General features: G+C 46.2%; 1 protein-coding gene across 8 annotated transcripts in view; it reads left to right on the top strand.

Moving 5' to 3' along the window:
• Positions 1-27,711, top strand: part of KIAA1328 — a gene marked incomplete at its 5' end in the record, with an annotated part of 249,014 nt that overhangs the window by 174,427 nt on the left and 46,876 nt on the right. For all 8 annotated transcript variants that reach the window (XM_079994888.1, XM_079994893.1, XM_079994889.1 and 5 more), the window contains 2 exons: positions 1,071-1,738; positions 7,523-7,627. In XM_079994888.1, the coding sequence (XP_079851014.1) occupies positions 1,071-1,738; positions 7,523-7,627 (773 nt within the window). The remainder of the gene's footprint in view (positions 1-1,070; positions 1,739-7,522; positions 7,628-27,711) is intronic.

The following is a 27,711-nucleotide window of genomic DNA, read 5'->3' as shown; positions in this document are numbered from 1 at the left end:
CACACAGTTTCAGAACAACGTTTTAAGGTTTTCCTGTCCATACTCTCCATCAAAACATTCTTGCTGTCTTTGTAGACCTTGGATTCTGTGCTTAAACACACTTAAAGGTTGGAAAATTTCTTACACAAATCCAGCCTGGAACAGTTTTGGTCCAATATTGTTCCTGAAATAAATGCTCAGATTTAAAGAGCGCTTTGAGCATCTATTGCAAACCTTGGGGATGGCTCATCCAATGCCGTTGTTTAACTTCAGTGAACTATGGTGCAAGAGTGCTCTGTGGTACATACTGGGATTTTTAGTGCCCGTTAACATACATGAACTATGGGCCCAGTCGGGGCGCCTCCGCTCCCCACATTTTGGATTGGGTCAACAAATGCAAATTAACATGTCTTTCTAGCTCCGGAGTTTTATCAGTCTCTCATCACCAGCCCAACTTAATTGGAAAAAGAAATCACTTATGTGGTAGGATTTAAACGTGTTTTGTAGTTGAATGACAGCTTTTGATGTAGAACCGTATTTTACAGGAAGTGGTCTAGTTCTTTATCAGTGTTTCTGTAAGGATATTTCAAAAACTCTCATCAAATTTCCAACAGTAAGTAATATCCCATTCAGCGCAAGGTGAAATGTTTTACATCAAATCCCCTGCTGTGTAATGGCCAATCAGACAGTATTTATAGTGGCTGAATGGATTTCTTGGCTCTGTATTCAAAATTAAACATTTTCAGACATTAACATTTAATGCTTTTTTGCCACACTTCAAGTTGATTTTATGTAACCCTAGATACTCGCAACTCCTTGATAGGCTGAAGTACCTTGTTTATGCCCCAAATCCTGCAGGCAGTGGTTTTTATATTTATTGTACCTGTGTAGACGGAATTAAATTGCAGATTTGATAGCATATTCCTCTCTTCCACTTGAAACCCATTTTCTGTTGAGTTGTGTTAGGTGTCGATCATCAAACCGCTGCAAGTTGTGAGCCAGCGATGAGAACTAGAATAGAAACAATTCAACATATTTTAAATGGAATTTTTAAAAATTAAAGTGGGTTGGTTTTTGTTTTTGCCTTGTAGATGTCCAACCATAGAAGCCTTTGTCAACCTCTGTCATCTTCGGAACTGGATGGATCCTACCTTAGCATTGCTCAGTCACAGGCCTTATACAAGAACAACAGAATGGCACGTGGAAGTCCTACCCACATGCCTGTGTCTCAGTCTTGCAGGAACAGTCATGCTCATCGAGCTGCAGCCCAGGGTCATCGGCAAGAAGAGCGGAACGAGTTCATGATGGGCAATGGGTTGCATGGTAAGTGCAACAATGTGGTCTCGCCAACGAGGCAAAAGTTGCCTCCCCACAAGAAAACAACTCCTGCCACGGAGCAGAGGAGAAACAGCTGTCCCCTTCAGACTTGCTCTTTCCACAAGAAACCGGGCAGCTCGGATCATGGTTCTTTCCAAGAGGGCTGCCACGTTCCAAAAATGCACCCCGGACCACATTGTGAATCCTTTGCGTGTTGCTCGTGCCCGTCGCATACTCCTGGACTGAACGGCAGCACGGACTTGAGACCCAAAGAAATGGAGCGCGGTAAGAGGTTGTCGGAAGAAAGGAGGAAGCAGCTGCTGCTTCAGAAGATGGAGCTGGAAATCGAGAAAGAACGCCTTCAGAATCTGTTAGCCAAGCAGGAGGCAAAACTGCTGCTTCAGCAACAGCAGCTCCACCAATCCAGGCTTGACTACAATCGGTGAGTTTGGGGAGGAGTGTCGGAAATGGGACTTCTGCTTGAGTTCTGTCGGGGTTTATGGAAGGTGGGTGGGTCTGTTGACATCTTTCTTAGGCCGATATCTGGTGCTGGGTTGTTGTTGTTTAGTCGTTTAGTCGTGTACGGCTCTTCGTGACCCCCTGGACCAGAGCACGCCAGGCACTCCTGTCTTCCACTACCTCCCGCAGTTACTCATGTTTGTAGCTTCGAGAACACTGTCCAACCATCTCGTCCTCTGTCGTCCCCTTCTCCTTGTGCCCTCCATCTTTCCCAACATCAGGGTCTTTTCCAGGGAGTCTTCTCTTCTCATGAGGTGGCCAAAGTATTGGAGCCTCAGCTTCACGATCTGTCCTTCCAGTGAGCACTCAGTGGTGCTGGGTTAGATGAGTATTTCTTAAACTCCTCTTCAGGCCACAGAAGAACTCATAAAACACAACAAGCTTTCTAATTTACCAAAAGACATTAGTTCCACAAAAATGTGTGATCTGCCTTAATCATCTGTGGCGTCATGGGAACAATTTGGTTAAAGCTACATTGCAAATGGCTCAGATACTGTGGTAGTTTAGCATTTGCAATGATGGCATCGAGGAATACGATGCATTGCGAGCCTCTTCGAGATTCTGAGCTCCATCAGGCTCGTTCTGCGTGGGGGATTAATTCTGATCTAAAAAGAGGATGTCGCTGTACTTCAGTGAACTCCCACTCTCTGGTGCCCATAAGCAAACATCCTATGCCCAACTGCAAGGTCTCAGAGAGTTGCTTCAGCCATTTAAGGCAGACTTTAGCAGTTGCTTCCTTCCGTTTGCCCCATCACTACTATTAAGCATGAAAAAGATTGAAGGCAGTTCAAAGCTAGTTGAAACATGGAAGCTGGGAGTTGTACTGGGGAAGCATAGAAGCGATCTGGGTGTGCAAGTAGATATCAATTGGGAAAGGTGGGTGGGTGACTTTTAGGTGCCCTGTAGAGAGCAGGGGTAGACAACTGACTTGTGGATTGAACTTCACACCATGTACCCAGCTGGCTCTGACCTGACATGATTTCTAATCTCTGCCTGAGTTATTCGGAGAGGTTCCACGTTTTATGTAGTAGTTACATTTGCTGTGGGTATGCTGATGTTATACTGGTTTTCCCCACAGCAAATTCTTAAGATGTGAATGACAGGCATGCATGCCTAAACACCTGCGTACCCTCACCTGAGAGCCCTGATTTGTGTTGTGGTTTCCCAGTGCATGTATATGGATGTTGAAGGACGCACATCTGTCATTCACACTTTAAGCATTTGCGGCAGAAAACACCAGCACGCCCACAGCAAACACAATTGCCACTTACAGCAGCACAGAGCTACTCTTGAGTTGGGTACTTGAGTGTGAGGCAGAAAGGGGAAGGAATCTCAGAGGTGCTAGAAGATTATTTATTGCCCAATGTGTTTCGAGTATTATAGCATTTCCTCAAGGGAGGTTTTGATTTCAAAGAGGTACCAAAACCGTCTTCCATACCATCTCATCACAAAATAACCTGCATTCGATGGCTTCCTTCCTTTTCTTTACTTTTTGTGTGAGATAAGCTTGTAATTCATGTGTTTTGGAAGCTTGGTTGTACTGAGGCCTCTGAGACTTCAAGACATGGAACCATCGTATTTTTCAAGCTTATCTCCATAACAGTCTAGCATAGAATTTTGTTTTGGAGGATGGAGAGGTACAATGGCAATAAATCTCAAAAACCAAGGAGAAATAGTGTTGTGAACTTCATAGTGTGTCCCCTTACTTTAAACACGAACTTGAGATCTTTAAGACGAATTATGTTCGCAGAGGTCCACCACTTTTGACTTCCTTTACAAGCCAGACATTGTAATTGTCACCATCTCCTTGCCTCCTGCAAGTCCTCTGTGTGTGTGTGTGTGTGTGTGAGAGAGAGAGAGAGGACTTGTAGCCATTTATCTTCTACTGTCCCAATCCACTGAGGAGGCCCTTTTGGTTGTTGCAAAAAAATAAATAAATCTGGGCTACAGCGATGTGTAATAGGGCCTTCTTGGTGGTGGCCCTCTGACCGTAGAATGATCTTCCCCTTGATGTAAGGCAGGTGCTGAGAATGGTTCCTTTTCAATACCAGGTGAAAATAAGCCATAAATAAGCAGGCCTATGAATATTCAGCAGTAACTTTATATTGAGATTGACAGATAGTGGGGGATGTCGTATAAAAAATGGATTGTGGGTCTTAGATGTTTTAATTATTCTTTTGGTCACTTTTAGTAGTTTTGTGGCCTGCCCCGTGCTCATTTCATGAAGAAGGGCAGGATACAAAATTTGCAGATAAGATAAATTGTGCAGGCTTTGCTGATTCTCACCATTTGTCCCACCTTCAGAAGCCTTGTGGGAAGTGAAACAATACTCAGCCTCTCGTTCTCTAGAAACAGGCCAAGAAAAGTCTTTCTCAACTCATCTTAGTTTCTTTAATGTGAGGTGCTGGGACCTCACATTATATCAAGGAATGCCACATGGAGGATGTTTTCTCCTGCTCTGGAGGGTAGGACTCAAACCGATGGCTTCAAATTACAAGATTCTAACTAAACACGTGGAGGAACTGGCAGTAAGAGCTGTTTGGCAGTGGTATGGTCTTCCTTGGGAGTTTGTGGACTCTTCTTCCTTTGAGATTTTGAAGCAGAGGTTGGGTGGCCATCTGTCATGGATGCTTTAATTTAGATTCCTTCATTGCAGGGGGTTAGACTAGATGACCCTCGGGCTCCCTTCCAACTCTACATTTCTTTCATTCTATGACCTTCTGCAATCAAAACATATTCATTACTGCTGAGCTGAGGAGTCTCCCGTGCCATTTAATATGACATGACCCGTCCTTTGATTTCTCCATCTGCAGAGTTATCTGTTGAATCCTTCAAAGAGTTTGTTCTAGTCTCAGGTTGGAGTAAAAGGTGGTGACTTGGCCAAGCCTGACCAGTTATTTTTCATAGCTAAGCAGGGATCTGACTATGGGTTTGCCATGTATACACACACACACACACACACACACACACACATATATATATATATACACAAACCTACATCTCCAGCTACTTCAGTGGCTCTTTTCACGACTCCCTCTGCAGTAGCTGTCTATGTTTTCATGACTGGGCATCATGCAAAAAATGGAGCATCTCTTTCCCCACAGCCCTAAACCCATTTGGAACTGAAATCAGACCACTATTGAGTTTAAGCCTCTTTAGGGATCTCTTCCACAGAGTAGTGTGCTTGCTAGATGGACTTGTTGTTGTCATTTAGTCGTGTCCAATTCTTTGTGACCCCCTGAACCAGAGCACGCCAGGCACTCCTGTCTTCCGCTGCCTCCCGCAGTTTGGTCAAACTCATTCTGGTAGCTTCGAGAACACTGTCCCACCATCTCGTCCTCCGTCATCCCCTTCTCCTTGTGCCCTCCATCTTTCCCATCATCAGGGTCTTTTCCAAGGAGTCTTCTCTTCTCATGAGGTGGCCAAAGTCTTGGAGCCTCAGCTTCAGGATCTGTCCTTCCAGTGAGCACTCAGGGCTGATTTCCTTCAGAGTGGAGTGGTTTGATCTTCTTGCAGTCCATGGGACTCTCAAGAGTCTCCTGCAGCTAGATGAACTAGGCAGGGCCAAAGGACACAGCCCTGCTCTTTTCCTCCATGCAAGTATAACCATGTAGAGGAGACTGCCTGAAAGGGCACTTTGCCCTCTTCCCTTTCCCAAAATTAACTTGGGGGGGGGGAGCAGCAGAGGAGAGGGGACTCCAGACACCAATAAATACATAAAAGCTCAGAATGAGGTCCCATTCAGTGTCAATGGCCAGCAAAGACAGGGTAGCTCCCAAGGTTCCCTCCCTGATCTCTTCTTTTGTCTGTAAGATGCTGTTCAAAAGCAAGCTGTGTTGCTTTGGCTGTTAAAATGCCTGTTTGATCAGAGGCAATCAGAGCTGTGTACTTTAGAAGACTACTGGGGTCACAAACAAAGGTGAAGAACTAAGTAGGAGCAGATGGATTTTTAATGATCAAATATCTTTAATCCATGCATATGTTCCTGCTAATGGAGGAAGAAAAGGAAGGCCTGAAGTCTGTGCGAGGCAATGTTGTTGTTTTGAAAGTCGTTCTCAGAGTGCTCTGTGGGGCATCCACTGCCCAACGACGGGACTCTTAAATGCCTCTGCAATTACGCTTTTCTTATTGTGTATCCTCACATCTGCTGCATCCAGCTTCTGCTGAGAAGATTGCACGTTCTGTAAAGTGCTGGTTGGCAGAAAAGCTGCAAAAGGAAGACCAGAGGCATCCTTTACTGTCTCCGCTCTGCTCCTTCCCATGTATTGATTAATTTAAGTTCATAGAGGATAAATGGGTCTCTCAACAGTATTAGCCATGATAGCTAAATACAACCTCCATCTTTGGAGGCATGAAAACTTTTTTCTTTTTCTTTTAAGGTTTTGCTAGGCAGTCACGACTTTCAGCCCCACTAAAGTGCACCAATACAACCTAAATGCCTGCAGAGACTAGCTGAGAAACGCAACATTTTTCTTTTCCTTTTGGCAAAACCCAGCTCTCCAGCTTGTCTTGATGCTCTCTGCTTGTGTGTGTGCTAGCTAGCTAGTTGTAAACAGAGGCTTGTATCCAGAGTAGTGCTGCCACTTGCACAACGAAACTGTCCCCCCTCTCCTCCCCCTAAATCTGTTGTGGGTTTCCAGAGCAGATTTGGGGAGGGTGTGGGGCAAGGAGCTGGGGAAACTTCCATTGCACAAGCATAAACCCTAAAGAAACGAGAGCACAGCTGCCAGCCCCCATGATAGCAGTAATGGTGTCGGAAGAAGAGCCTTGTAGCTGAATCGGACTAAAAATCCACATAGTTCAGCACCCTGTTTTCCACACTGGCCAGCCAGGTGCCTCTGAGATGCCCACAACACACAAGACATGAAGTCAATAGTTCTCCTTCCTTTTTTAAAAAACAAACAAACCCAGAGATGCATTTTAAATAAAAGAACACTTTCTACTGATGTAAAAACACGCTGATTCCCAGACCATCTGCGGGCCGGATTTAGAACCTTAGTTTGCCCACCCATGTTCTAGTTAATAATGGCAAGTTCAACACGTTCTTACCTAAATCATCTTACCCTCTTTAAAGCCATCTAACCTATTTGTGACCTCAGTTGCACGTTCCATAAATTGCTATTTCTATTAAAAAATGGTATTTTCTTTTCTGGGTTAAATTTATCAAAAGGTGGAGGGATGGAAACAAAACCATTCTTCTGTCTGGAATGTTGTGGTATGAATGGAGCAGACATTCTTTGCAAGTTTGCCCAACTGGCAATACATTTGCGGAACTCGCTGATCGCAAATTCAGAATTCAAAAGCCCGCTTCTGATTCCCTCATCCAGTGACTCCTTGAGCAATTGAGAGATCTGGTGGGTAAGCACACAGCACTGCTTTTGACCTCAGTACCTGGCACCACTGCTTTGTGACTGCATCAAGGAGTATTCGTGGAACTGCCCCCTCCATAGAAAATAATACAGGATTCTAATAAATCTAGGGTTTTTTGGCTTGGAGGCCGATGGCTCATGCCTAGGCATGTCTATTCAAACATAAGTCCTGTTGACGTCAAGGGCACTTACTTCCAGTTAAGTGTGGGTAGGATTGCAGTTTAAGTGTTTAATTTACTTGTTGTGTAAAGGGGGAAAGGAAGAGAAGGGGCGAAGGTTTGGCTGTTCAGCACCGTGCATGTTTACCATGATATGTGGCTCTTCTCTCCCCACCCCAGGTTTAAAGGCCAGCCTCCTAATTCGGAAGAACTGCTCATTGATGAAGTGCTGATGAGACCAGGCGGCTTGGCCCCAGTGATGAATGGCACTTGTGGGGGCCTCAGGTAATACCTTGGTCTTGTGCTCCTCTGTTAAGCACTTTCATGTGTCAGTATATTTTATGATTTGTCTAAAGGGCTTTACAGAATGCTAAAAAACATATTTTCTTTCACCTCTTCCTCCCTTCTCTCGGATTAAATGCTTCAAGCCAAAAAGAATGGAAGTAACATCATGGGATGACAATATAGTCAATAAAGACTGTGGGGTGGCGGGTGCAGAGACCTGGACCTGGGCTTCTGTCCTTGAAAGTAGACCTTGGGAGCCTGCATTAAAGGCAGTCACTTAGGGACACTGGAGTTGAAATTCAGCAGAGGTGCTCTGAAAAAGTGTCCCCTGGCAACCTTTCTAGTTTGACCCAGGTCTGTAGTTCTTCAAGTGCGGAAGCAGAGTTCTGTACAGAAGTACTAATAATCATGGGGGGGGGGGGACAGAGGGCACCTCCTTGAGCCCTACCCTAGGATGGGCAGAGTTGCACAGGGTCTGCCTATCTCTCCGTTAATTAATGCAAATGCGGAACTCCTTATAACAAGTGCCTGCACCGGGAGAGACAGGAGCAATCACTGGGTAGCACTCACTGTGTTTTTCTCATTGGGTGTCATGTGCTTTCATAGCCAAGGTTTTCAATGTTCTCTTTCTGTGTTTGAACACTACGCTTCTCCAGTTCTGGGGCTGTGATTGTAGCCAGCATTGATCTCTGAATCATCCCTCGAGGGCTACCTCGACATTTGCTGCAGCAACAAATGCAGGGAAAAGTTCCCTTCCAAGTTTGGGCTTCGAGACTGGGCTGAGGGACGACCCCCTGCAAAGGTCTCGATTCTCTGGGCAGGTGGAGGGCTAGATTGAACGCAATTCGGTTTGTTTCTGAGTAAACATGCATCAGCGTGTGCTGCCCACACCATCATTTTGCCTTCGAAACAAAGCCAGTTGTACTGAACTTGGCTTTTTAGTGCTGTGTTCAGACCTGCATGTCTGACTTTGCTTCCTTGTCTTGAAGGTAGTGCCTTCAGTTTCCATTGGTGACCCTTGTCTGAACAATGATCAAAACTGCTTAGAAACTCAGTTCCACAATTGGATGTGTTAGCTTTTCTGTTTCTTACGGACAGGGTTTTCCTCCTTTCTCATGCAGGAAATCTTCCCTGTGCAGATAGATAATGTGTCACTTCATCATAGAGGTGACCATAAACGGACTTATCTATGTTTGATTTTGTCCAAAACACAGTACAGTAACCTCAACGTACATGGAGGCTGCATTCTGGGGATAGCGCATAAAACCAAAATCGCATATACCGTATTTTTCGCTGCATAAGATACACTTTATTCCTCCTAAAAAGTAAGGGGAAATGTGAATGCGTCTTATGGAGCGAATAGTGCTTCGCAGGAGAGACGCTGTGCAGAAAGGGAGACGCGAAGCCCCTCTCCTGCGAAGCAGGAGGAGGAACGGAGCCCCTTCTGTTCCTCCTCCCGCTTCGCTGAAGGGGTGCTGCACGGAGACAGTGGCCAGCACTGTGGCCAGACAGTGGCCAGCTTGATGCCTGTGAGAAGCCCACAAGCAGTACATGAGCATCATAGCACCTCTAAAAACTAGGTGCGTCTTATGGTCGGGTGCGTCTTATAGAGTGAAAAATACGGTGGTTAGAATACTCCAGATGCCCATCTCCTTTCCACCCTTTTTATTTATTTATTTTTAAATTGTCACATGCAGTTAAATGCACATAATCTGCAAGTTACCTGTATGTAATACTTAGAAAACACAAGTATCAAATGTTCCCACTCTACTTTCAGCATCCCAATCTACTTTCAGCATCTGCAGGTCTTTTGTTAGTGGCAACAGCCTCCTATATCGAGAAGGGAGAGATAACATAGGTTGTGAGAGAAACAAGACTTAGGGATTCTGTGTGATTGTCTGTCCGTCTTTATGTCTCACTTTTCTGATGGAGACATGCAGTAATCTTATAGCATTAGTGTGCAATTGCGCATTCCCGAGTCTCTGTGCCAGCCGGTCGTGAAGTTTGGCAGCAAGACATTGGAAAGTTTGCTTCCTGTATTCATTCATCAGTTCTGCAAAGGTTACCAGATGAATGCGCCCTAAATAATTTAATCTAATGTAAAGCCAGAGGAGGCTAAGACGACAAGTCCATTTGTCTCCTTTATGCATTTGAATATGGAAGTGATGTTTGCTTCAGTCTCTGAAAAGGGTGCATGTGATTATTGGGGCTGGAGAATGATGCTGTGCAGCTGGACTGTGTCATTGAAATGCCAAAGACTTTTCTTTCTTTTTTTGCTATTTGAAAAACAAAACACAGAAATAATCAAGAAAAGAAGTTATCTCTACCTTCTGGTTGACATGAACTCCTGGGGTAAAAACTTGAATGTTAATTCTCAGCTAAGCAAGGCTCCACTTAAAAGGAGGAATTTTTTTGTTTGTGCTGTTCTTTGTTTTGCTTTTTTTTTAAAAAAAAAGGGGTTAAAAGTATTCAAAATATTAAACTTGCTCAAGCGAGACATTAGAGTTTCGAAAGAAAATAAATGATACAAGCAACACCCGAAAAACATATTTTTTTTTATAATTAACTGCTCATTTTGACTTAATTATCTACAATTACCAAATCTAATTGCAATTTATTTTCTATTATCTGTGGGAAGAACAGCAGGCAAGGTGACGTGCCTGCCGGGCGATGTGCACAAGGGCAAGAGGAAAGGTCCCAAGAACATACAGGCCTCTCAGTGGGGACCCCTGAGGCAGGCAGGTGCGGAGGGTGGTGGGGCTCAGCATTTGGAAGCTAAAATGGCCTTTGTGTGGCGAGAGGCATCTCATTGCCTCTTGGAGAGCATCTTTTTAAAGCTCAATAATAATAATAATAATAATAATAATAATAATAATAATATGTATACCCCGCCCATCTGGCTGGGCTTCCTCAGCCACTCTGGGCGGCTTCCAATAGAATATTAAAATACAGTCATGCATCAAACATTAAAAGCTTCCCTAAACAGGGCTGCCTTCAGATGTCTTCTAAAAGTCTGGTAGTTGTTCTTCTCTTTGACATCTGGTGGGAGGGCGTTCCACAGGGCGGGTGCCACTACCGAGAAGGCCCTCTGCCTGGTTCCCTGTAACTTGGCTTCTCGCAGGGAGGGAACCGCCAGAAGGCCCTTGGCGCTGGACCTCAGTGTCTGGGCAGAACGATGGGGGTGGAGACGCTCCTTCAGGTATACTGGGCAGAGGCCGTTTAGGGCTTTAAAGGTCAGCACCAACACTTTGAATTGTGCTCGGAAACGTCCTGGGAGCCAATGTAGGTCTTTCAAGACCAGTGTCATGTGGTCTTGGCGGCCACTCTCAGTCACCAGTCTAGCTGCCGCATTTAGGATGAATTGCAGTTTCCGGGTCACCTTCAAAGGTAGCCCCACGTAGAGCGCATTGCAGTAGTCCAAGCCAGAGATAACTAGAGCATGCACCACTCTGGCGAGACAGTCTGCGGTCAGATCGGGTCTCAGCCTGTGTACCAGATGGAGCTGGTAAACAGCTGCCCTGGACACAGAATTGACCTGCGCCTCCATGGACAGCTGTGAGTCCAAAATGACTCCCAGGCTGCGCACCTGGTCTTTCAGGGGCCCAGTTACCCCATTCTGGACCAGGGAGTCCTCCGCACCCGCCCGCCTCCTGTCCCTGCAAAACAGTACTTCTGTCTTGTCAGGATTCAGCCTCAAGCTACCCAGAGGAAGACGTCTGCGGGCAAGTCTGATTTCAGTTTCACTTCAAGCAGTTTGTTTGCAAAAGCTGAGACCTGCCCCACCCATTTGATCTTCTTCATTTACTTTTGCCATGGGATCATTTTGTTCTTTCTCCAGTTAACAGAGGCTTTAATCAACGTTGCCCATTCCATCTGTGCCTGAGTATCTCACAGGGAGGCAGAAATTGATTTGGAAGGCTGCTTCTTTCCTTGATGCAACCAGGTTAGCAATCCTTAGAGCAAAGCCTTTCCTAACTTGCTGCCTTCCAGACATTTTGGACTACAAAACCCATCTGCCACAGCCAGTATGGCCATTTGGGGGGCACAAAGTTGAGGAAAGCTGCCTTACAGCATAAGTGGGGAACCCCATATCCAGCGGCCAAATGTGGCCCTCAAACTTCTTCCCGGGCCACCCCTTTCCCCATACTTTTCACCCTCCTTAAGTATTTTTACCTGACTGGCACGTGTCCTTGAACCTCCTTTGACGTCTCTTACTTGCTGGGATGGAGAACAGTAAGGTAGGGTGGGTGGTGTATATATACACTAGCCTACTGTGCAAAGGTAAAATCTACACTCATGGCCCGCCCACTTTTGAAGATGCTCCTCCCACCACTGGCATGTGGTTCCTGGAAGGTTGCCTAGTAGGAAGTGCAGGCCTTGGGCTGAAAAAGGTCTTCCACCCCAGCTTTTGAGGAATAGTTCTTCCGCATTTCTCGAAGTTTGAAGAAATGCCTCATTCAGAGGCATTGATCCATTTAGCTCAGTTCTGTGATGTCTTGACTGGCAGCAGCTCAGAGTCTCGGGGCAGAGATCTTTCTCCTCCTCTGCTGCCAAAGGAGGGCATGAAAAGCATCATTTACCACTAAACTACTGTCTCTCCGAACTTCTTAGCTCAGGGTCCATCTGTTGACTTTGAAGACCTATGCCAGAAATGTATTTCCTGGCCATTAGCCCTTTTAATGATATATAATGAGATGAAAAAGATGTTGAAATACACATTCTTTTAAAAAGCAGAAGCATTTTTACTTGGTATTATAGGCCAAGACATTAATAGACAAGATGTCAAACTGTTCTTATATGCAACAACAGCGGCAAGAGTATTGTTAGCCCAGAGATGGAAGCAAGAAGAAATTCCGACCTAAAGAAGAATGGCAGACGAAATTAATGGATATAAAGATCAGGAGCACCTTGCTAGATCAGGTCACAGATCAGAGTTTAGTCCTGTGTTCCACTACGGCCATCATAGTGCCTAACATCCCACCAACATCCACATTTGCTGCCCATAATATCAACAGGACTTTCCCCACAACTGTATGAGCTAAAAACTCTTTTCAAAAGCTTTAGTTCTCTTGAGGCCAAATCCCATGAGCACTGTTGGGTTCTATTCTTGCATGGCAAAGGGCGGTGGCGGGGAGGGGGGAGCTGTGGAGTGGCCAACGCTTCTTACCAGAAGGAAACTTTCTACCACCCCACATCACAGAAACTGCAGCTGCTAATGGCCTGTGCCTGTTCGTTCTTATGCACTTGCCCTGAAAGGCCCCGGTGCAAGAGGCCCTTGAAAATGTTGTCTAAAGCAGAACCACATTGTACGTCTTAAAAAAAAAAGGAAAAATCCATCTCCCTGATGCAGATGGTCTGCTACGTGCTGAAGAACCCACTCTGTGAGTATTCAGTAAGATCAATACGCCCAGAACCTGCTTTTGTGCACACTCCTGACACCTGGGAGAGGTGATTCCCCCCCCCCCCCAGGCAATCTACTCTTTATCTTGATTTTTGAATATAAATACCTCTGCACCAGGAAGGAAAACGGGGTGGGCGAAGAGGTCAGCTGTTTACCTGAGTACCATGCAGGCAGAGGCTGTGCTAATAATGAAATGGTGCATAATTACGCCTCGCACTTCAGAGATCTTAGCCTTGTGATATTCCCATTCTTCCTCGGACCCAAAGACCTTGGCTGCACACCTCATGCTTGGTCATGTCAATAGGGGTAGAAGCCATGGGGCGGGGGAGAAGGGCTTATTCTGTACAAGCCATGTTCACCCCTATTGAATTTCCTTGGGCAGTCAATGAGATTTTACATGCTTCTTCAGTTTTTTTTGCACAGCTGATTGCCATGTTTGACTCTAGGAAAGCTTCCTTCCCCAGGGTGGGTCACCTAGTACCTAGTATAAAATACACTGTATAATTTGGAGTGTCTTGGATTTAAATCTTTACGCAAGTGTGGAGATTACCCGGTCACTGTGAAACTGATCACGCACAGCTCGGCTTAGTGTGCATCATGAACCCCCTTCTCTGTGCAGCATTCTCCTCCAACTACTGGTATCCCACACTTTTTCTCCTCCCTAGATCCGGAGATTTCCTATGCAATCATTGTAGCTATCCTTATTTGGATGTTCAAAGCATAGTGTTCATCACTGCAGCTTTTGGGAGTTGATATCTGCTGAAAGAGATACTCAGCATTGCAACGTGGGTATCAATACTCACTCTTACTTCTGCAGGCGCTGCCTTTGGAAGGGAGAGAGCGAAAGGGGTTGGCTGGTCCTAAACTTCCCATCTAACTTGGAGCCACTCAGAGATGGCGCTATTTCTACTTACCCTGGGGAGTGTAGAATGGTCTCTGGACCGGGAGCAGGGGAAGAAATCTCTAACGAGAATTTGTGCCGGCCCCATTTTGCAGCCTCTTTTTAACATGCTACTTTTGATAGTTTGCCGCTTTAGAAACTTTGGAGACTGAGATGCTTTCCTTCTGCACCTCTTTAAAGACCGCCACATCTTCAAAAACAAATGAAAAATGCTCCACCATTTATTTTGTGAATGAGACAAATTGTGTTGTGCTTTCCTTAAGTTTTAGACTGCACCTATGCCCCTGCTGTCCCCAGCACAGGTGTACACATCTTGCAACTAAACAAAGCATAAGGAAAATGTGTCTTTTCCTCTCCTATGACCATGCGAGGCTGTCCCTCAAAGCACATTGCATAGGAATAGGATATTATGCCAATTGTGCTCAATGGGACCTACTGCCACACTGAGAACAGTGTTTTGTCGACCAGGAACTCCTTTCTATAGCCTAGGTTTTCTGCTAGAACTGTGCTATGTTGAGGGACCCTTCCCATGCATAATTGTTCTTCTTAGAGGAGTTCCTTCTCTCCCCCCCCCCCCAGATTATTTGCACCACCTAAATGTTCTCATTTTGGGTATATTGAGGCTCCATCTCACTCCGGAGTGTGATTTCCCCTCTGATATTTTTAGTTAGCTGGAAATGTCAATTGCAGAATTTCATAGCACTTTCCCTCTCTTTGAATGTGCGTTGTTATGGTGATTATTCTGGGAAGGGATGTCGGATCTTTCAGATTTTGTTTATGGTATAGCTGTTCTGAATGTCTGGTAAGAGAAGAGGGTGTGGTGATGCTGGTGGCAGAGGGAATTATTTCTGCTGCTTGTTAAAAACACATTATCGGCAGTTCTTTTATAGCTGAACTTTAGAGGGTGTGTATTTTATACTCACTTTACTCTACCTTTTGTTTCCTAATTTAATCAAGGCTGTCAAATGCAAATGGATGCCTACCTGCAGCTCCTCTTGCTTTCCCCGGAGGTGGAAATATACCCCCCAACCTTCCTGAGCAGCAGCCCCCCCTCTCCCCTGGGCTGGACATCCTCCCCCCAATATTCCATATGCAGTTCCACCTTGTGGCTCTGCTATTTTACTCTCGGGGCCACCTGTCAATTCTTTTCAATCATGACACACATCAAATCCTGCTATTTTGGCTCTGGGTCTCTTGAGAAGTAGCTGCCAGTTGTGCCAGCATTCAGCTGAGGCCGCCAAACTCTACTCTTGTGTGTTGTCTCTGGAGGTGAATTTAATAACACCTTGAACCACCTCGTTGGCTTCATGAATTTACTTGAGTGCAACTTGCTTGCGCTCCCCCTTCCCTGACTTCCTTCTCAGCGGTTTTAAACTGGCATTTTGACAGCCTCAAATGAACCCCTTTTGCAAATTGTTTGCAGGCTTTTTCCTCTCTCCCCTTCTTTAGTTAAGCAGAAATTTTAGCTAACCCGCTTGTCACTATCTCTTCTAACAGCCCGGCATACTTGCCGGTGCCAGATTAGTTTATGTTGATGCTTGTAGCTTTTGGAGAGGAGAAAAACAGAGTGGGAGCCACTTATTTGGTCAATGAAATGTCCCTTAACAGATCTGCACAAAAGTGCAAATGCTGACTTATCGGTAGATACAAATCTGACTTGTCAATAAGAGCTGTATCTCTGCAACAGATGGATGCCATTGCCCATTGTTGCATAACAGATGTCTATATAGTGGATTTATCCCATTACAGCCACAAATAGGCTCAGCAACTGGCGGCCTTTAGCAAAGGGAGGCATTTGCTCTTCAAAGCCTTATGTGGAACTGCTTTCTTCCAATCTAGCATTATTTGCAATCAAATTCTCAAGTGGGCCCACTTCAGTTCCTTGGGAGCCAGAGTCAGACCTTTAGTTACCAATCCTGTAGCAACCTGTGTACACAGTAACTTCTGCAGCTGGTCACCCAGCTAAAAGGGGAGTGAGCATATTACATAGGTAATATGACTGCATCTTCTGGCAGGTTTGCCCAATTTGGGCAAGGTTTTTAAGGCTGCAGCAATCAACGTTGACGGTAACCAGATTGCTCATCCATGTAGCAAGGTCTGACCTGTTTGCAAGGTGAAGATCGAAGAAGACCCTAATAGCAAGACCTCTGCCTTTGCTTCTTGAGCATTGGTGCTGAAGCTTGGATCAGCCACTGTCTTCTTGGCCTGATCAGATAGGGCTGGAGAGATCCCACCAGGCAGTTCACCCATTGCCTCCGTTCACCCATCCTCTGGCACCATTTCCAGCTAAAGGGCCACTTTCCCTTTTGTGCAACTTCACGAGGACAACATGCCAGTGATGGGCGAGGCCAGAGACAAAGGGGAGCAGAGCATTTAAAGTGAGTTTTACCTTGGTACACTTGGCTTGCTTCTACCAGCACTCACACTGCCCTCTCTGTCCTGCCCCAGCTCAAGCAAAAAGCTTCATCAGAGTTCAAGGATGCTTTGCAGCCAAGCAAAAGCACTTCAGGGATGGTGAGGTCTTGGAAGGGACCCCAGGGGTCATCAAGTCCAACCCCTTTCGATGCAGGAATCTCAGCTAAAGCAGCCATGACAGATGGCCATCCAACCTCTGCTTGAAAACTTCCAAGGAAGGAGAGTCCACAACCTCCCGAGGGTGACCATTCTGCTCTCTAATAACTCTTATTGTCAGAAAATTCTTCCTGGTGTTTAGTCGGAATCTCCTTTGTTGCAACTTGAAGCCATTGCCAGAGCAGGAGAAAACGAGCTTGTTGCCTCTTCCATGTGACAGCCCTTCAGATATTTGAAGATGGCTCTCATATCTCCTCTTAGTCTCCTGTTTTCCAGGTTAAACATACCCAGCTCCTTCAACTGTTCCTCATCAGGCTTGGTTTCCAGACCCTTGATCATCTTGGTCTCTCTCCTCTGTACACCTTCCAGCTTGTCAACATCCTTTTTAAATTGCGGTGCCCAGAACTGGACGCAGTATACCAGGTGTGGTCTGACCAAAGCAAAATAGCCTAAGGAATCATCCAAGTGAGAGCGATTTGGAGGGTCATATTAGGCCCCTAGACCTGATGTTCTTTATCTATCCTTGCTTTAGCATGTCCCTGAAATCTTAGAGGATGGCAAGCTTGCCCCCATGGGCACCTTAACGTTATGATTGCCTGAACCAACTGGAGCATGTTGCTGCTTGTGTTTAGATTTTGGGCAGGAAGAACCCGCGTCTTGAATGAAACCGATTGCTCTTGATTCTCACCTACAACTTGCCGTGCTCATTTAATTCTTGTTTCCCTGCTCAGGAGCAAGGCTGCTTTCAACAAAACAGAGGTGTCTTTAAAATATTCAGCGGAATGAACAAAGCCTCCCTCTCCCACTGTTTCTGTCCTTCACTAGACCATCAGCTCCGTGTTTTCCTCTTTTTGCCACCTTGATCACAACTGTGCTCCAAGACATGAAGTGCTGTGTGCAAGGCAATGCCCAGCCACTTGCAGATACAGAGACTTCAAAGGCTCCTCTCGAAGACTTTGGGTGCACCCAAAGCTACTTAGGCTGGAGTGGTTGTTTAATTTTATTTTTCAGTGTGCCCCACCTACCATTTTTGACCCAGGTTACTCCTGCAGGGATCTTTCCTGGAGTGCCTTGGTGCTTTGAATTGAGCTCAGCAGCTTTCCATTGGTGCCAAGCCTTTTCCAAACTGTCCATTAAGCTTACAAGAGTGCTAATTTTTTTCCCAGAGCCACACAGAGAAAATGTTAGATTCAGCTTGGCTGATTTGTTCTTCACACTGCTCCCATGGTGAAGAGGATTGATTTTTGTGTTTCTTTTGATGTTTGGCTTGCTTTCCTTTGGAATGCAATGCTTTGGGCCTTAATCCTTTAACCTTGAATCTGAGCACCACGGCTTCATGAGGGATAAGGCTTTTTTCCTCTCTCTTTTTTTTTTTTGATGGAGGAATGGACTACCCGTTTGTTATATCGGATCAGCTGGGAGTGGTGATGTAAAACAAGATGGATCTTCAAACAGTTTATTTTTCTATTGCTATTAAAGGCCTTGTAAATGGGGGTGAGGTTTAGGGAGAAGTGGCTGAGAGACTGAATTGTGTATCAGGAGGTCCCTGATTCAAATCTCACCTCTGCCATAAACTCACCAGGTTGTGGGGTTGTTGTTGTTTTGTTAGGCTAGTCACACTCGGCCTCTGCCTAATTTCTGGGGATGACAATAATACTGGCTCACCTTACAGACAGGGCATTTGTGACCAGTGGCGTAGCGTGGGTTGTCAGCACCCGGTGCAAGGCAAGTAATTTGTGCCCCCTAACCCGTGGATTTGCGCCCCCTAACCCTACCCCTAACCCCCAGATGTTGCGCCTGGTGCGGCCGGCCCCCCCTGCACCCCCCACGCTACGACACTGTTTGTGACCATCCAAATGCCCTGGAGCCCATCTCCAGTTCCAGCAAAGTGTGACCAGTGCTCAGAGATGATGGGAATTGCACCTGGGAGGCTGCAGGTTCCCCATCAATGACATCGTGTAGGGCGATTGCAAAGATTTCACCAAGATTATGTGAATATTTTTTTTTTGGGGGGGGGACATCAACGCTCTATAGAAATGCATACAGTCATACCTTGTATTCGAACAGCCTAGATCTTGAATGTTTCGGCTCCCGAACGATCGAAACCTGGAAGTGACTGTTCTGGTTTTTGAATGTTCTTTTCGAAGCTGAATGTCTGGTGGTGCTTTCCCGGCTTCCAGTTGGCTGCAGGAGCTTCCTGCAGCCAATCAGAAGCTGTGCTTTTGTTTTCGAACACTTTGGAAGTCAAACGGACTTCCGGAATGGATTCCGTTCGACTTCCAAGGTATGACTGTAGTAGTAACAAAGGAAAAGTGGAACGCCAGTTGCTGTCTCCATCACTGACACATTTCTGTCAACCCTCTTCTTCATTTATATATATTTTTTATTTTTGCCTGTTTGTTTGTTTATATACCACCCTTTGTCAAAATACCGATTCCCTCTACAACAATAGCCTAAAAGTAAAGGAGAAGAAAATCATTGGCCAGGTATCAAAAATACCAAAGCACAAAAACCAGTCCATAGATATATCCTTCAAGCTGGCTTGAAGCTTATTAAAAACAGCCATAAAATGTTATAAATAAAATACAGTGTGATAGTTGAAATATAATATAGTAATTGCTGATAACAAGCCAACAAGCAGCATATGGCACCAGTAAAATATCCAAAAATAGATCCAGAGTTGTCAAAACTTAATTCTGAGGATTGTCAAAGGCTTAGCAGAAAAGGGGGCTTTTTACAGATAGCCGGGAGGTTTCAGCAGAGAGCCTGGCTCGATCTCCCTTGAAGGGTTCCGCAACATGGGTGCCTTCCTAGAGCCTAGTAAGGAAGGCAGAGGGCTCAAAAATCTCTCTCCATGGCAGGTTGGCTTTCCCATGGACCATGGAACAATACACCCTGAGTGTCCTTCTAAGGTGGGGGAGGGTTGCCATCAATTTTGGATCCCCTGACTCTAGATCCCCACAGATCCCCTGAACCTATCGCCAGCTCTAGACATAGTGAAAAACTCTCACCTTCTGCCCTGGGCAGCAGCACAAACCAGCAAGACTTGGGGTGCAGCTGTGGGTCTGCTTCTCTGCTCCAACCCAACCCCACTTTGGGTCATTTTGTTGGGGAACAGACTCAGGCTGGGATAAACTTTGCAACTTGCTCAGCCTGCACAGATTCACAGATTGCTTAGCTGAAGATTCACAGCCTCGCCTTGCCTCGACCTCTGCTTCTTCTGAACTGGTCGTTCTCCAGTGGGCAGATGAGGGGCAGCTACCTGATGGGCGCGCATTGCATTTGGCCCAAAGGTTGGCAGTTGCAGACCTCTCTTGCCTAGGGCAAAGCTGTTGGGCTCTTGCCCACTCGCTCAGGCTGTAGCTGCTGCAGAGATGGTCTGCCATCAGCACTAATAGCAAGCTTGTTTGATCCCGTGCTCCCGATGTGCACAGCCTGTCATCTTCCCTGGCCAGCTGCGAACGCTGGTTTTTGGATAAGGGTCCCCAAAGCTCAGCAAGTTATGGAAATGGGTCCATGGCAGCTGATGGACAAACGTGGAGGGGAGGGGAGCACCCCGCTAATGCTTCTCAGAGGGCAGCGTTTGTGGCAGCAGCTGCTCTTCCTCCCTGCCCAGCATCAAGAACAGCTCTGTGGGCAGCAGGAAGAGTCTGGAGTGCTGGATTTTTATAGGATCATTAATTATACGTTATAAGGCAGCTAAGCATGGCATTCGTAGTGTGATGAATTTCATTATGAATGGCCTTTTCATATTCTTCATCTCATTATATTCAGTCCTTGTGACCTAGAGTTTAGCTAAAGTTATTGTTCGGGTTAACTTTCATTTAGCAGGCGTCCTAATTTTAGAAGCCGTATGATCTTTAGATTTTATGGAGAGACAGTGTACTTATGGGTGTGTGTTTTGCAAGATCTCCTCTTGGCAGGTATGTGTGTGTGTTTGTAACAATTCCAGCCCGTTCAGAGAAGGGATTTTGGCTGGTCTTGATTTGCTCAAAGGTCTTCACTGCCTTATCCCCTGGGTAGCCTCATCCACCTGAACAGATTCAGCTATCATCTCTATGCCAATGACTTTTAAATCCATCGCTCCGCTTTGTCTCTCGTACAACAGTCTCTCTGAAACATAATCTTGGTTGTCTAGCCAACAGCTCAACCTTAATCTTGCTAAAAAGGAGCTCCTTATTTTTCTTCCTTAAAGGGGAAACTTTGGTGTTGGCACAGTTACATTCCCTCTTTGTTATATGGGCTTCTGAGTTGAGGGGGAAGCGCTGCTGCTCCCTTTCCTCCACTTTCTAGCCAACTTTCTTCAAACTTTCCTGGTGAGATTCTCTGAAATAACTGCACCCATGCCCTGTTCATCTCCTTGCTTGGCTCTGATCAGCTTTTCCTCCCTCCTAGTTGTCTTTCAGCAGCCAGTCACACTCCTCTTCCATATTCAGTGTGTAGTGTCAGACTGGGGTTCAGATAGAAGTCTGTGAATGTGGCTCCATGTAGCGAAGGAACCTCAAGTGGCTTTAGCAACCAGGGGGTTTGGCAGATGCTGCACCCACCTATGGAGAGTCCCCTTCCAAACCTCCCTAAATACCTTTGACTGGCTCCATGCCTTCGCCCTGGTTGCCGTATTTGGCTTCTTGGACTTGGAGCAGTCAAAAGCAACTGTGTTCCTGGAGGGACATCAGCCTATCAGGCAGCTGGTGGTGGCACTGAAAGGCCTTTGGCTCTCTTCATTGTCCAGTAGCTATCAGAATAGCCAGCTGCTACAGTCACCCAGTAGCTTCTCAGTACGTGGAGCCTCATATATGGACTCCTGTGTGAAGCAAGGCTTTTGAAAGTACTTTGGGAATTAAGATGGGAGACTTCCATTTCTGTTTTGTATTGCTCATTGCTGCTGGTCTCGTTGAGACTGTGCTTCGAAGCCTTGCATGAAACTGCAAATGTCAGGAGTACTTTGAATGTTCTGCAGTATAAATTGCTTGCATCTTCTGGAGCCCTAGAAACTGAGTTGGTTCCACACGGATAAGGGTCTGTCTGCACTTATTTTATTTATTTATTGAATTTACATACCACCCCATACCCAGAGGTGTCAGGGCAGTTTACAGAACCATTTATTGTGGGTATAGTTGCTATTTTTTAAGTTTATTTTTTGGCATGTAGCCACATGACAGGGTCATTCAGCTAGGGTTCCAGAATAATGAACCCAAAGAACCACTTTTTCTTATACCACAAAAATCCAGCTTTTGTAAAAGATCCAGAATGGGCCCTCAATATTTTCAATATTTGGGTGACGTATGCTGTGCCAGGGGGCAGAGGGGAAGGCGTGTGAGCACAAATCCGAGGCTCAAAGCAGCTAGTCCTCATCGTGCTAAACTGCTTGTTTAGCGTTGTGTCCAAATGAGGCCACTTTCAGGAAGCATAGCCCTTTGGACGGCCCATGAAACTGTTAAATCTGGACCTTTAAAATGCCTGCTCAAAAGTGCTCCTTGTTCTTATGAGCTGCGTTCCCCCCACCCCACCCCAAAATAACGCAGCAGCATCCTAGAGAATGAGAGCGGGGCCGCTGAAACAGCTTCAGAAGTTGGGATTTAGGTCAGAAACTTTGTTTGGAAGAGGATGTTCTGTCAATCCTTTCAGTGTTTTCGCTCACCAAGAGCCAGGCAGGTTTTTCCAGATACGTGGGCGCTGCATTTGAAGGATTGTTTTTATACCTGTGACTTGGCATTTACATGGCTTTCTTTTGTGAAGGCTGACAGCCCTGCTCGCTGGAGCGACAGCTGCCCTACTCCGCTCCGTACGAAAGGCCACGTGCAGATTCCTGGCATATTGTCCCACTTAAAGCCAGGCCTGACTTCAACATGAATCTCTGCAGAGCTCTAAGCCGGGGGAGGTCCCCCAGCCCAGCCCATCGCTCGCCCGCTCTCTTTACCGACTGAGATTTATTTTCCATGGGTGGGGAAGGAGGGGAGAGGATAATTTCTAATCATTTTGCTGTTTATTAGAGCAGCCAATTAAGGCCAGAATTTGCAAAGGGGAGGATCAAAACACGCCATTATTTATTTATTTACTGCAGCAAAATTAGGAACGAGGCTTCGGAGAGGATATGCTGGTGTCAGTTTAAAGACCCGTTTAATTCCTTATTTCTTCAAGGGGTGTGCTGGCGACGGCTTTTGGCTACGTGCGTGGGTTGCGAAAGAGGCAGAGGGGCCAGTTCTGCTCTGAAAGCCACACGTAAGCTTAGCGTGCCATTTTCTCAGCCAGATGCCGCAGATAAGCAAACACACAGAGCAACATGAGCCGAGGCCTCGCAGAGTTGGAAGCAAACACGTGTCTGGGCTGTGCCGCTTCAGAGCTCGACTGAGTGTTCACCTGTTGGAATGTTACTTCCTTATTAAAAAAAAAAGTCCTTGCACATAGAAAGCTAGCATATCAGGGAGAGAGCTTCAGGGACGGTCATCTTCCTGTCATCCAGTTTCCTATGTGTGAGGGTTGTCTCCCCCATTGAGGAGCGTTCAGTCGTGTTGCACCCCAATACGCAATCTGGGTTATCCTCCCTCAGTGAAAACTAAGCCAGGGCGAATGACAGATTTGCGAAAGGAAATATTGGGATGAGGAGGGAAGTAGCCCCATCTACTTGCTGTTTGTGAACTGTTTCCCGAGGTGCACTTAGCTTCTCTAGGAGATCATTTCTCAACACACAACACACAGTCGTCAACAGGCTCATCACAGCTATCTGCCAATCAACCATTCCCACCACCCTTCTGAGTAATACCCCTCCCCACCTTCTCACTATATAGAAGGGTCTGGAAACTTCTGTTTCAGTGTATCTGAAGAAGTGTGCATGCACACGAAAGCTCATACCAAGAACTAACTTAGTTGGTCTTTAAGGTGCTACTGGAAGGAATTTTTTTTGTTTTGTGCCATTTCTGCCATTGCTGATGTCGCAGGACAGGGCTTGGTCCTGGGAGAAAGAGGTGCCTGCATCTAGTAGTTTTCTTAATGTGGTCACTCACCTTGTTTGTTCTGGGGAGGATTCCCATCCTGAGTGCAGTCTCCCGACCTAGTACTACAAGAATCTATTCCCTTCCAGTTCCAGCTGTGCTGCGAGTTGTTCTCCTGTGCGCAGATTTTATACAGGTGCCTCTGTTTAGGTTCTGCATTGGTCCTTTGTTGGTGCCTTCTTTGCAGGACTCAACTGAATCCCTGTTCAAGCATCCCCTTTCCATTCACAGTTCTATTTTGGTAGAGCAGAAGACTTTTAATCGTGGGTTTGAGTCATGGGTTCGATTCCCATGTTGGGCGAAAGATTCCTGCATTGCAGGGGGTGGACAAGATGACCCTCGTGGTCCCTCCCAACACTACAATTCTAGGATTCTGTGATTTGCACAAGCCCCATTCCTTCTGGTGTTGTTACCCTCTACCCCTCCAAGAAGCTGGCAGGCAGAGTTCTGAAGTAGAAAACCTCCTAAATTTGTGGAGACTTCTCACATGATTTTGAATCCTGATTATGCTTTGGTCATAAGTGTCCTCTTTCAGTTATTTAGCTCCACCAATAGTGTCCTTTGTAGCTAACCAAGTTCGCTGCTTTATAGCAGTGGATCATATACCGTAGGGGTCGGCAACGTGTGGCCCATGGGCCAAAGCGACCCACGGAAGTCATTTAACTGGCCCATGAGCCGCCCCAGAACCGAACCACCCACTTGGCAAGTCCCGGCGCATTGCGCTAAACCAGCGCGGCGCGGGGACTCTCTTCCATGGCTCCGGAAACAGCTTCTGTACATGTCCATGGCACTGGAAAACACTTCTGTGCATGCCAAGACACCAAAAATCACTTCTTCTAAGGCGTGATTTTTGGTGTCTGGGCATGCGCAGAAGCGATTTCCAAGGCCGTGGACATGCAGAGACGCGATTTCCGGTGTCGTGCTGCGCTGGGCCGCCCCATGGAGGATCTCCATGGGAGTGATCCGGCCCAAGCAAGGTAAACCCTGCCGACCCCTGATCTACCTCCTGGGAATGTAATCATAGACCAGGTCTCAGAACCATGACAAATGTGGCAGACAGTTCCGTTAGTCTAACTTTACTCCTAGCAATTTCTAAAAAATGATACAAAGCAGCCACATGAGGCCGAAATAGGGACTAGAGGGCCAACAGTGGGAGGGTATGCCTAACGCTATTCCTTCACCACCATCTCGGGGGCTTTTCCCCTACAGGAAAAAGGGTAGCTTTGACGACGACTGGGTGGTTTTGAGTGGGCAAATAGAAGCGAAAAGGTTGTAGTCAACTGCTTCTGCAATCCCTCTTGTTTTCAGTTTCCATGAAGCAGAATGACTCTGAACGTGTAGTGCATTGTCTCCTCTTTGGGAAAAGAGTTCAATGGTGGTGGTTCTGCTTCCCCTCCCCAGAGTGAAAAGATTTGGGACTAGTGGAGAATGCTCTCTACCTGTAGGCTACAAACTCTGCAAAGGCCTGCATGCGTGCATGAAAACTGATGGCTTCCCTCTGCAAAGGTCTCATGGGGCCTCTCCTGTCTGAGGACCAGCTGAAACCCACCCTCACGCTGCTCAAACCATGGTCTCCCCTTGGGGTAAAGGCTTGAGTTCTGCGGAAAGTTGGCACTCAAATTTAGGCGTGCAGACTCATCCCTGGAATTCTTCCGCCAGGTTTCGGCTCCTTTTCAGCTTAGCAGAGAGATATGTTCAGGAAGGGCAGAGTGGCAAGCAATTCTTCAGTTTATGGGGACTTAATCTGTCATCCCCGGATGAATCACCGGACATCTATTTCAGCATAGTTGCTTATACTTTCAAAAAGAGGGCGGGGGGACGGGACCTGAGCCTCTGCAGCCATCACACCTGACAGCATTTGATGACCGGAAACATGACGGTGCAGCCAATTAAGACCGGGAGGTGAGCCCAAGCAAGGCAATCTGTCAGTTTGTCGGTGGTTAAGCTCCCAAGCCTGCGGTCTCAGCTGGGGTGCAGAAGGCTAAAACTGCACCGGCCATCTGTTGAATAATCAATATTGGAGGGCCTCTGTTGCTGCCCTTGCGCTTGTCGGCTTCCAAACGCTTTGCTGGCTTAATGTTCTCTGGATACCTCTGATCAGCCCTGCAAAATGTATGACTAGATCAGGGTTCAGTGAAAGGTGAGTCTCCAAATTCAGAATTCATGGCCGGGAAGCAGCCAGCCGAGCGCTGAATGCTGAGCAGGAGCCCGGCAGGAGCTTTTGGGTGTTGGTGGTAAGTGTTGCTCTGTGGCCAGGGGGAAGAGAAGCATCCTTCTCACTGCTTGGTTAGCTTAGCACATCACTAGTCCCGTAAAATTCCTTCTGTGGGCCAGGGCTGCCATTATGCCGAATTGATTCATCAGGCTATGCTGTTCTCAAACAAGTTAAATTTCATCATACTTGACTTGACTTAATTTAAAAATGAATTTAGCTACCTCTGAGCAGACATTGGTTTTAGTGTTTTGAAGAAGTGACATTTTCCCCCCTCCGCTAAAGCAGACTAATGAAGCCGTATTAGTGCCCTAACTTGAGCAGTATATAAAGATTAGTAAATAAGACCCCATTAAAAATACTTATAATGTAAGCAACATGGGTCCCAGTAGCCTTCCTAATGTCCATTAATGCTTATTCTGAGGATCAGAGCTCATTTTACTGAGCCATTTAGTCAAACCGTGCGATTATTTAGAAAGTTAATTCATGCATACTAAAATCGAGCTTAAGTAATGCAGAGGGTAGGAGGTAAAACTCTATGGAGATGATAGTCCTTTTTGTTATTTAATGATCAGCCATAATTAACTTGCAAATTTGAAATAATTAGAACAAATTAAAGGTATTTAACTTTGCCTCCCTAAAGAAAAATTCAAATTGCACCAAATGCGGCTTTAAATTATTCAAGTCTCAGAGGTCTGTGCTGGGTTTTCTCTCTCTCCCCCCCCCTTCCCCCCACAATGCCTTTTTCTATGACGAGAATACCAATCTGCTTTTTGTCAGAAAGCATCCTATCAAGCGATTGTTCTTTGTGTCTAATAAATGACAGCTATTCTTCTTGGTAAAAGTATTTTAGTCTCTGAAGACTACATCAGCATTTCCGTGGCATTTTAATTCAATAAAACAAAAGGTTAACGTTTCTCCCCCACTTCTCGCCCCCCTCTCCCCGCCCCACTACTTCTTAAAGAAAGCAAATCCCAGCAAGTGTTCGGTGGGTCCTGAATGGCATTTTGAAATTTCCCACTCCAGCTCAAAAGGGGGAGGGGGGATCCCTGGCATTGGGGAGCTAAAGTAAGCCAAATTGCGGATGGCCCATCTTGCATGGACAATGTTTAGGTGAATATTGTGGTGGTGGAGAATCGTTTCATATTTGAGTCTCTCTTCCTGCATTTTCCCCATAGGGTTGCCCCGTGTCTTTAACTCGTTGGCATATTGCTCAGCGGCTTCATTACAACTAGAAATGTTAAATGCCTTCCTGGCAGTGATCACGAGTGGAGCCACTGTAGGGAAGAAAACTCCCTTATGTTGTCAAGACGGTTGGTTCATGCAACTCAGTGTTTAGACAATATTCTGACTGGGAAAAAGCTCCCCGAGATCTTCAACCAGCGCAACTCTTTGGAATAGAGAGCAGGGAACATACTGTGTGGCTGGGTCAAACATACCTTAGAGCGTGTTCTCAGCCAGCTACAATAAATTGATACAGTGGTACCTCAGGTTACATATGCTTCAGGTTACAGTCTGTGTCTATAAGCTGTACGTTCAAATGCTGCTAATGCTGCCAAGCCATTGATCAAGGGGGATGCACCAGTATCAGTGTCTTGGCCCCTATTAGGGCACATAGAATCCATTTTTGCTGTCAGTTTCCATATACAGTGGTACCTCGGGTTACAGACGCTTCAGGTTACAGACGCTTCAGGTTACAGACTCCACTAACCCAGAAATAGTACCTTGGGTTAAGAACTTTGCTTCAGGATGAGAACAGATCTCGTGCTCCAGCGGCGCGGCGGCAGCAGGAGGCCCCATTAGCTAAAGTGGTAGCTCAGGTTAAGAACAGTTTCAGGTTGACTTCCGGTTTGGATCGCAAGCAGAATGGGAGCGTGGAGAAGCCGCTGAAGGGCTTCTCCGAACTGCACGGGGTTTTTTGGGGCAACGCAAAGGCACTGCGACCCCAAAATCTCAAGGGGGGCCCCCTTGAGGGAAACGCTAACCAGCAGTGTTGGAATGGTTCCG

Source organism: Podarcis cretensis (genome assembly GCF_951804945.1).
Source record: "Podarcis cretensis genome assembly, chromosome: 11".
Lineage (NCBI taxonomy): Eukaryota > Metazoa > Chordata > Lepidosauria > Squamata > Lacertidae > Podarcis > Podarcis cretensis.
This window is presented reverse-complemented; position numbering and strand designations above follow the sequence as displayed.